This window comes from Brassica napus, chromosome A2 (genome assembly GCF_020379485.1).
Source record: "Brassica napus cultivar Da-Ae chromosome A2, Da-Ae, whole genome shotgun sequence".
NCBI classification, from domain to species: domain Eukaryota; kingdom Viridiplantae; phylum Streptophyta; class Magnoliopsida; order Brassicales; family Brassicaceae; genus Brassica; species Brassica napus.
In genome coordinates this window covers 11,078,122-11,087,703 of record NC_063435.1, presented here as the reverse complement: position 1 = coordinate 11,087,703, position 9,582 = coordinate 11,078,122, and the positions used below count along the sequence as shown (strand labels likewise).

Here is a 9,582-nt window from a genome sequence, read left to right as displayed (position 1 = left end):
TTGAAATATGAAAACATCATCTATTTTGAAACATCAAAAACTCTCTAAAACATCATCTATTTTGAAACGGAGGGAGTATAAGTTTTTGGTCTCGTGAAAGACGAATTTAGTAAGTGAGTCAAGCTAACTATTCAGTCAACCAGTCTCGAGTAAACGAGACAAGTTTAAAATTTTTTATCTACAGTAAATAACTTATACTTTCCGCTTTAAGTTGGATTATTGCCTCTTCCAAGGTGATGCACTGACTGATGCTAGAGGACTCCATCCAAAAGAAGAGTTATAATGGCTCAGATTACAGCTTATATATCCAATTCAATTAATTTGGATGTGTTCGGAAGTGTTTACTTCATTGATTAGCAAACAAGTAAAATATTTGGTATTAACTTCATTGATTAGCAAATATTTGGTATTAACTTCGTTTGTTTTGTTTTGGTGTAATCTATGCCTTAAGAGTAAAATAAGATTTATACATATTGAGCAAGGCCTTAGAGCAGCATTAACGGGAGGTTTTAAGTGGGGTGCTTAGGTTTTTTTGTAATTAAAAAAAAAGAAAAATCACAATTACCTTAAGCAGCGGAGCTTAATTAAGAGGAAGAAGCACCGGCTCTTGATATACGTGCCGTCTTCCATCCTCTCCCGTTCTCTGCTTCTCACCGCCGTCAACGCTTCGTAACGATGGCCACAATCTTCTTCTCTTCCTCTCCACTTGCTTGAAACGGACAAAAATGGCCACCATAAACCCTATTTTATCTTCGTGCCTGCTCACTCTCTTCAAGCTGGGTCGATTAACTTCTCTTATGGCCATGGGGGGTTCCTTCACCTCCCACAGTAACCCTCTCTATGGTCTTTCTATTTTATTTGTTCTAGTGGTGTTTGACTTTCAAGCTCGCTTATGGGTTTCATGAAATACAGTAGCTTTGTTCATATCTTCTGTAAAGTTTTAATCTTTCTTGGTGTCTTTATTGATGGTTTAGTTTGCTGAGACTTTACTTGATTGTGGATTAATCTGTTCTGTTTCGTAGCATTTAGGCTCATTTCTCTATTGTGGTTTTGGTTTTCAAGCTCGCTAATGGGTTTCAGGAAAGACAGTAACTTAGTTATGTCTTCATTGATGTTTTAATATGCTCTGTCTCGTCATTTATATGGGTTCTAGCCTCAGTTTGTTAAGACTTCACTTGATTGTGTACTATTCTGCTCTGTTTTATAGTTCTTAGGTTCAATTTTCAGGAGAATGCAATAACTTTGTGGTGTCTCCAGCCCATTGAAGTTTTAATTTGTTATGTCATGTAACTTTTCCGGGTTTTAAGTTGAATTTGTTCTTGTAAATTTCAGGAGATTAGCTTCGACAGAAGGTTATTCCACCTCCACAGTTTGTCATCCAGAACCAGTATGAGTTCTTCGTCCAGCGTATGGGAGGCCCTCCTCTGTATTCTCAAAGGAAAGGTTAAGTCTTTTTTACATTTTGGATTCTTCTTCCTTTACTATAATCTGGTGAATGCCTTCAAATGTTTGTTTGGTTCTAGCTGTTCTTTTAATGTTCATGGCACTTTAATCAGTTCTGCATTAACATAATTTTCAGGCTGCGATTGAACTATGGCTAGCCGCAATGATCCCTTACAGATTGCAACTTCCTAACTGTTTTGTATATTGGTGAGTGAGATTCTTTAGAAAGATTGAGAATTTGAGTTTATAAGATTTTTTTTCCTAAGGGGTGATGCATTTTGTATGTGTGAAGGGTTTGTGGGAGCTCAAACAATGCCGGTTCTGTATGAGAAATATGAAGACGAAGTTGGTGGTTTTGTTGATTCTCTGCTCATGAAGTTTCACAGTCACTATAAGAAGATGGATACTGGCTTTCTCAGTCGAATTCCAAGTGGAAGGTTTGGGTTCAAGAAGCATGATTAAATCAACTTGTTTATCTGTGGATGAAAGGTATGTGTAGCTTGGTTTACTCTTGAACGTCTTCTTCTTGGTTTACTCTTATAGGATGTTTCAAACAATGTTGGCTTACTTTCTGATGATGGCAATAGATTTTACAAACCAAAGTGTTTCTTAATTTTTTTTTGATCTTTTAATATGTTTTATATAATAAATAAATTTTATCTTAAATAAAACAATGTTTAATTTTTTTTTAAGAACTCCTAAATAAGATACTTGCATTGGAGGACAAAATTTAGAGGTTGCTTAAAAAAAGTGTTTATCACCCATTTATTATTAAAAAAGTGATTAAGCACCCCATTAGGGGTGCTAGGGTTAATGGTGCTCTTAAAGACCCAGTTCCAGTGTTGGACATTCTAGGCCTAAAGGCTCCAGCTCATGCTATTCAATACGAGTCCATAAACTTGGCTGGGTCCAGAAAACAGCGTGATTCATATAATCAAACAGAAAAGTTGTCTTAGACTGGCCAGGTTTGATTCTATTTGGGGCAAAACAGAAATTCATGACTCTTGTAAATTAATTATATTCTTGATAGTCAAAACTTTCAAATTATTTTTCATGTTCAGAGAACTGTAATACAGTATATTATTATCAGGTCTTATTTTTTGTATATTGGGGGTTTTTTTACCAAAATCAAACACAACAATTATAAAGAACCAAAATCTATTTCATTTTGATATCGGTACCAAAAACAAGAAACTAAACGAAGGGTGGAATACAGACAACCCAAGCTTATTAGATTTGATCATCTTCTGTTCTTTTTTGTGGTTTTGGGTCTTGCAGTTTTGCACAATAGTACTGTATTTGATCATGAGTTTCATAAAGAAAATAAAACATAATTTAAACTAATGGAATCCCATGGCTCCTGTCTTCAAGGCAGGTGCGTCCGGTGGTGGTGAAGGTAAAACGGTTATAGCTAATACTCCACTGATCGCCGCTGCGATTGCTCCGACTATAAACGCCGGTAAGTTTCCACCGCCAAAAAGGGCGTCGAAAGGTCCTCCTCCTAGTGATACTATCATTTGTGGTATCACAATTGCCAAATTTAAAACTCCTAACGACAGTCCTGCAAAATAATAAAAAAAAATTTAGTTATTTATTTAAAAATGAAACTGTGATTTGTTTTAACGAGACCATGGATAATTAAAAACAAAATTTACCTTGGCCGGCGCCGGAGCTGCTTGAAAATATGGAGGCTAGTGCAAACGGAATACTGAAAGTAATCTGTAAAAAAATATGAAATTTTTAATATTATATTTAGCCAAAATATTTAAAAGTAATAAAACAGACAAAAAGACAAAAGCTGTAATACTTACAGCTAATGGAATACCAAGAACAGCAAAGAGACTCAACGCTCCAGCTCTAATACCAGGCGACGGTCCGGCATATGGACCGGCGACTTTCCGGTAATCCGCCGCCAATTTCGTGACAAGAACCGTCATGGCCAAACCAATGGCAAGAATGAAATTAACAATTCCCCAAAGCCGTTTAGCTCCTCCCACTTTCTTACCAATCCACTCAACACCAAGTGACATGAAACCAAGAACGATAGAGTTAAACATCAGCCCCAATGCACCAGACTGTACTCCCTTGTTGTATATTTGCTTCAACCTCGCGTCTCCTTCTGAGTCACCACCGTACACTTCACGACCCATCCAGTCAGTATCAAACAAAAGAAACGGGAACCATGCGATCCAGTTTAGTGCGGTGACGATAAGAAGCATCCACATGGGACGTTCCATGACTTTAAAAGCTCCAAAGATTTCTCCAAAGAAAGGAACACTCTTCTTCTCCTCGTCGGCGGCTACCGGCGGCGGAGACCATTGTTTATCTTTGACGTACCAAAGAGACGTGACGGTGACGAGGAGGAGGAGTGTGATGGACAAGAAGAAGCAACTCTTGAGATTAGCGCAATAAAGATCGCATGCATTGGTCATTGCGAACGGGAACATTTTATGTAGGTTGGTGAAAGAACCAGCCGCGTATCCCAAAACGTTTCCAACCGCCATAAAGAATGAGAAAAACGCGTTTGCGACTCGCGTTCTTTTAGCGTCTCCAGCGGCTAGGTCGGCCAAGAAAGCACGGCAAGGTCCTTGGAGAGTGTTGTTGGCCACGTCGAGGATCCAGAACCCGAGAGCGAAGATCCCGATGGCTCGAACCCTCGGCGTTTCCTCGAGTTTGTCGCCCATTTTATAGCCGATATCCGCCGCGTATCCGATCAAGAACACGGCGACGGCAACCATGGCGGCTCCGGCGGCGATGAAGGGACGGCGACGACCGAATCTTGACGTGCATCTGTCGCTGTGGAAACCGACGATAGGTTGGACAATCATGCCAGAGACGGGACCACAGAGCCAGATGAGAGAGGACCATTTGTGAGGGATACCAAGAAGCTGGACGTAAGGTGTGAGGAGAGAGAGCTGTAGGGCCCACCCGAACTGTACACCGGCGGCGATGGAAGAGACGGAGATTATTTTACGGAGAGGAGACGGCTGGTTGAACTCTTCCAGTGAAGACTGTGTCTCAAGAGCCGCCGCATCTTTAGCGGTTTTTTCTGTTTCAAAAGCTCCCATTGAGAAAAAAAAAACACGATAGACAAAAGTCACAAAACGTAAACTTTAGAGGAAAAAAAAAGAAAAGAAAATTTGTTTATTTTTTCTTTGTCTTTTTTTTTTGTTTTTCTGTCTTTCTCTCTGTTTTTTTTTGTGTTTTTTGGTAATGAAGAGTGTTTATTGTGATGTAGAAGATGAGAGAATGGTGTTGTATTTATAGTGAAATGATAAAGGAGTGATTTATTATTTATTATTATTATATTTATTTTTAACTTGGAGAGGATTATTTTTCGGATAAGAGACTGAGTAAGAAAATTAATTAGGGTGAGTGTGTATGGTAAAGTTGGGACACGTGTCACTTTAAGACATCAACTTCAGTATTTATCTTTTATTGTTTCTTGTTTTTGCGGCTTTTAATTGGTTTCGCTTTCTTCTTGCATCAAGGACTTGGACATGATTCAAACTCTCTGACAGTTTTAGATTTTTGTTTTTCTTTAGTTTGAGAAAAAAGTTCCGACTTTTAATAATATCAATACGTTTTATCTGACTAGAAAAATGATTTTATAAATATTCCAATTGGGTGATATAGTATTCAATAATGTAAAATTAAACGATGTGGTTAAGTTGGACCGTAAAGATTGAATTAGAGGATACTTTTGGGTTTAAAGCGGCAGTTAATTAGTTAGTTTTGAATTACAAACCACTTAACTACTTAAAAATGATATAAAATAAGAAAGTATTTGTACTTCTTTTAGAAATATAATCATATATAAATATTAACCAAAAAGGTAAAAAAATCAAATTATATTTTGTTTGGGAAACAAATAAATGATTGGGAATCGCCCTAGAGTTATTGACATTTGATATGGTTCACATTTCACAAACATCTTGACTTATACAGTTATACACACAGTACTGCACTAACGAAAATACGAGTATATGCCAAATATATTTTAACGAGTTCATATATGCCAATTTCGACGTGAAAATAATGACTTTAAGGCACATAATGCTACATATGGTTAAAAGCAAAATTCACTACTTGGCTTTATTGGATGGTCAATACAGTCGTATATTCAAACCTGGCTCCAATGACAGTCATAAATCAAGAAGCATTGCCGATTATATCTCAGACCACACACCTTGGATCACTCCACTATGATTCAGACATGTCCATGCTTGAGATTATCTCACTAAGATTCAACCTGCCAAACACTTTCCAGAACTAAAAATACTCCATAATTCATCTGAATAGTCCCAAATATTGAATATTCTCCTACCAAAACACTCCATAAATTCACTAGACCAATTAATTTCATTTTGGAAACATCAAATAATCTTAATATCTTATCAATGCTTCAACATGTGTGTAATCCCGATTTTCAAAATTCGATCCAGTGCTTGGCATTATTAACTTGTAGAATTTTATCATACTGTATAAAATATTTCACATCAGAAATATGAGAAAATGTTATTTTCAACCGGACACGCGCTTGAAGCAAGGAAAATAGTATTTTCAAAATACTCAAAATAATTTATTTGTTGAGCTCCAGGATTCTCGTTGTCTGCCAACTAGCCGCTAATAGAATCTATTGGCACTTATGTTTGTAGACTTACATCACATGTTTGTCAAACTCCTTACGCTGTCTTTTCTACCCCTCCAGACTCAAATCTTTACTACTAGGACTTTCATTAGATTTGTTGTTAATCTTAACAATTTCTCCAACCACCTAGTTTAACCATATGTATCGATCTTACTCGTTAACAACTTGGTTTACCCCTTTATCTGATTACGAATATCCATAACATTAATATTTGTGAACCGAAAACTAAAAATGATTAATCTGGTAGAAAGTGTTATAAATTATTCATGACTCAGTAACAAAAATTACATCCACTATTACTAAGTGAAACAAACAATTGTAAATGTCTCCCACAAAACAAAAGTGGACATTAGATCAACGGCAACGCAATTCATTTGAGTTTCACAGACATGGTAATAATACAAGTAACATGAAATGTTAATTACCACTTCTAAATTCAAAATAATTTGTTTCCCTCGTAAATAATAAGGTCGGGGATCGGGACCCCAAAGAAGCTTAGAGTTTGTTAGCATAAGAAAAGATTGTGGTTTGCCCCATCATTATGCACTCGTAGTTGAATATGACTAGGCAATGAGTGTTTTTGCTTAACTTTCTCTAAACTCAACTGTTTGTTTACTACATTGTTCTATGAAAGTAGTCAACATATTAAACCACGGGGATATCCAGTATCAATAATTTTAATTTTTTTTAAATAATGTAAAAGAGGATCATAAAATATTTGAAAGAAATGCTGCCTGACGAAAATATTATTAGAAAGTGAAACAATGGTAAGCAAAATTATTGATCTGATTGTTTTTTTACGTAAGCAGAATTGAAGTTTAGAAACGCTGGAGTAATATGATATACATAAGTTTTTAGTTGTTCCTTCTCAACACTAAGGTTACATCTAAATTCAACCACTACACAGTTTCTACAGTAATTAAATGATAAAGTTATGAAAAAATCTCACTCTTTCTCTCTGAAAAAGTATTGTAAAAAAAATAAAAATCTATAAACACACAAAAAACAATTATAGCGACTTAATTTTAGTGAAAAAAAAATTATAGCGAAAACTTTAAACTACACAATTTCAGAAATATATCATAATAGTTCAAAACTATCATTGTCCACGAAACTATTGAATGCGTCACTCTGCAGTCTGCACTAACGTAAGATATTCTTCAATAAGTAATCAACATCTATGTTTTGCATAGCTAACATGAAATGTGTAGGCTATGAATGATATTAAGGTTTCGAATGTTACGAACCGTCCCGCCCCGCACCGCAGTTAACAGTAACAAAAATCTTTACATATATCATATATCTATACGTTTTTATAACTGTTAAAACCGCACCACAGTTAAACTGCTTGTTCTGTACCGCTCAAACCGCAGTTACCATTCGGAGCTTAAATAGAGGTAAAAGGTGAAAATCAAAAAATAAAATACGGAGGAAAAAGAAAAGCTAAATTTTTTTGTGTGATTGGTAACCAAATAAGAGTAAAACGGTGAAAAAAGTTTTACTGTGTACCTACTACATCTGGAGTAAATATATTTTTGTTAACACATGTTTCTTTTTTCCAGTGTTAATGTTTACGCTACAATATACTAGCTGGAAAGTTTATTCTATGATTGTGGACCTATGTAACTTTTACTCTCGCTTTTGTTCCGCTCAATTACTTACCAATCACATGATTAGAATACAAAATTTCTTCTGTTTTATGTAGAGTATGATTGGTTGATTTATAACAAATGAGAAGAAAATAAATAGGTGAAAATGAGAGAAAATAAAAATGGTAAAAAAAAAAAGTGGAGTAAATATGTTCTCTCATATAGTGGAGCTTAAATTTATATGTATATTTTTCTTTAAATAGTAAATAGAGAAAAAAACATAAATAAATAAATGTTTTTACTTGATTGGTAAATTTATAGAGTAATTAGGAGTAAACAATTTCACTTAATTTTTTACTTAAAAGTGCTATACAGTTATACCCATAGAATAATATATTTATATGTTTTTCTTCTTTTTCGAATAAATGAGTTGAAAACATATTTTATTTGATTGGTAAAAGTAGAGTAGTTTAGCAGAATTAATCTGAGAGTCCTCTGTCTTTTTTCTCTCAAAAGTTACAGTAGGTGTTCTTTGTGTGTTTGCTCTGGCGTTGGTCTCTCCGACGTCGGAAGCTACCTTCTCTTCCCGATCTTGTTTTCTCTTTGCTTCCTGATTCGAACGAGATCCATCTTCGATATGTTCTAGGACTCTGGATTTTCATCGTTGGTGAGTGTCTAGTTCTATCCCGGGTAGGGCTAGCTTCGCCGGTTGGTTGAGCGTTTAGTGTTTCGACGAGTTGGTGTGAGCTTGGTAGGGTAAGGGAGTCGGCTTTTTGGGTGGTTTCACCGATATATCTGGTTTTCTTCTTCAGATTCTTGTGGTGTTCTCCATGGTTCGGCGGTGCATGAGGTCCATAATAGTCTCCTCCAACGCTCTTGTCATTTTTTTAATTCAAAGGTAGTTCTTTGTTGTGGAGTCGAGCTGAATCTTTCTCGTTTCACTCCGGCTTGGTATATTGTTGTAGTGGCCGTTGTATCAAGCCCATTTTTTGCATCTCTGGTTATGGCATTTTGCGTTATGTTAGGCCCCTTGTATCTTTGGATTTGAGACTTGATTGATGTGGGGGCAAGGGAGTAAGCGTTTTCATGGTTGTGACTTAGCAGTCTTTCTTGTAAGGGTAATATGTTCAGTGGTTGCTTGCCGTTTGTGATTTCTCACGTGAGTGTTTACGGAGAGGTTTAGTAGGCAAGGCTTCATTTTTGTAGTGTTCTGGTGAGCTTCTTTCTTAGGATGTTTGGTATCCAAGGTGTGTGGAACGAGCAGCGGTTCCCCTTGTCGAGTTATGAAGTCTCCGGGTTTTGGTCTTATCGTTTGGCGGGCGAGGCAGCAGCGATAAGTGTGTTTGGGTGCGAAGTGGAGATTACTGGGTGGCGGGCTAGAGACAGCAGCGGTAACTCCCTATCATTGGTGTTTACTCTTTTCTAAAGATTGCTAGGTATTTTGATGTGTCTCTTGCGATGTTATCCATTTATGGTGTTAGTGTCGGTTTAGTTCTTATATTTTATGTTTTTTAAAGTCATTCTGGTGTGGGTTTAAGTCGTTCCAGTATGGGTTTAAATCGTTCCTTCTTATGGGTTTTTGGTGTTGGGGTTGTTTCGTTTTACCGTTAGCTTTTGTATGAATATTGGTTTTTGGCATATGAATGAATATCAATTTTGGGAAGAAAAAAAAGTAGTTGAGCAGAATTTTTTTTTACTTTACTATATTAACGCTAGCATACCATTCAGTCACACTCTTGAGTGTCAAATGTTTTAAGTACATTAAAAGTAAAAATCTTTCATTTGAGTCCACTTAACGGGAATCGATGAAACTAATCATATAAAAATGGCAGCAATGAAACTGTGGTAAGTAGGCCTAGTAATAAGAATATCTGTCTACTAGAAAAGTGCAATTTACCA

General features: G+C 36.2%; 1 protein-coding gene and 1 long non-coding RNA gene across 2 annotated transcripts; one reads left to right on the top strand and one right to left on the bottom strand.

The window, feature by feature from the left end:
* Nucleotides 1-523: 523 nt before the first annotated feature.
* Nucleotides 524-2,772, top strand: LOC106421508. The gene is made up of 4 exons (XR_001284195.3): nucleotides 524-828; nucleotides 1,333-1,443; nucleotides 1,580-1,650; nucleotides 1,736-2,772. It is a non-coding gene; the product is annotated as an uncharacterized LOC106421508 (long non-coding RNA).
* On the bottom strand, nucleotides 2,585-4,674 carry LOC111213508 (sucrose transport protein SUC1). Its single transcript, XM_022715273.2, has 3 exons — nucleotides 3,255-4,674; nucleotides 3,099-3,162; nucleotides 2,585-3,004 (listed from the first exon to the last, which is right to left on the bottom strand). The coding sequence occupies exons 1-3, from the start codon at nucleotides 4,509-4,511 to the stop codon at nucleotides 2,784-2,786; spliced, it is 1,542 nt and encodes a 513-aa protein (XP_022570994.1). The 5' UTR covers nucleotides 4,512-4,674; the 3' UTR covers nucleotides 2,585-2,783.
* Between the last annotated feature and the right edge of the window lie 4,908 nt (nucleotides 4,675-9,582).

Coding starts and splice junctions, on each gene's coding strand:
- LOC111213508 (XM_022715273.2), bottom strand. CDS start 4,511: ATGGGAGCTTTTGAAACAGAAAAAACCGCTAAAGATGCGGCGGCTCTT. Junction 3,163..3,254: donor TTCTTGGTATTCCATTAGCT/GTAAGTATTACA, acceptor ATTTTTTTACAG/ATTACTTTCAGTATTCCGTT. Junction 3,005..3,098: donor CAGCTCCGGCGCCGGCCAAG/GTAAATTTTGTT, acceptor ATTATTTTGCAG/GACTGTCGTTAGGAGTTTTA.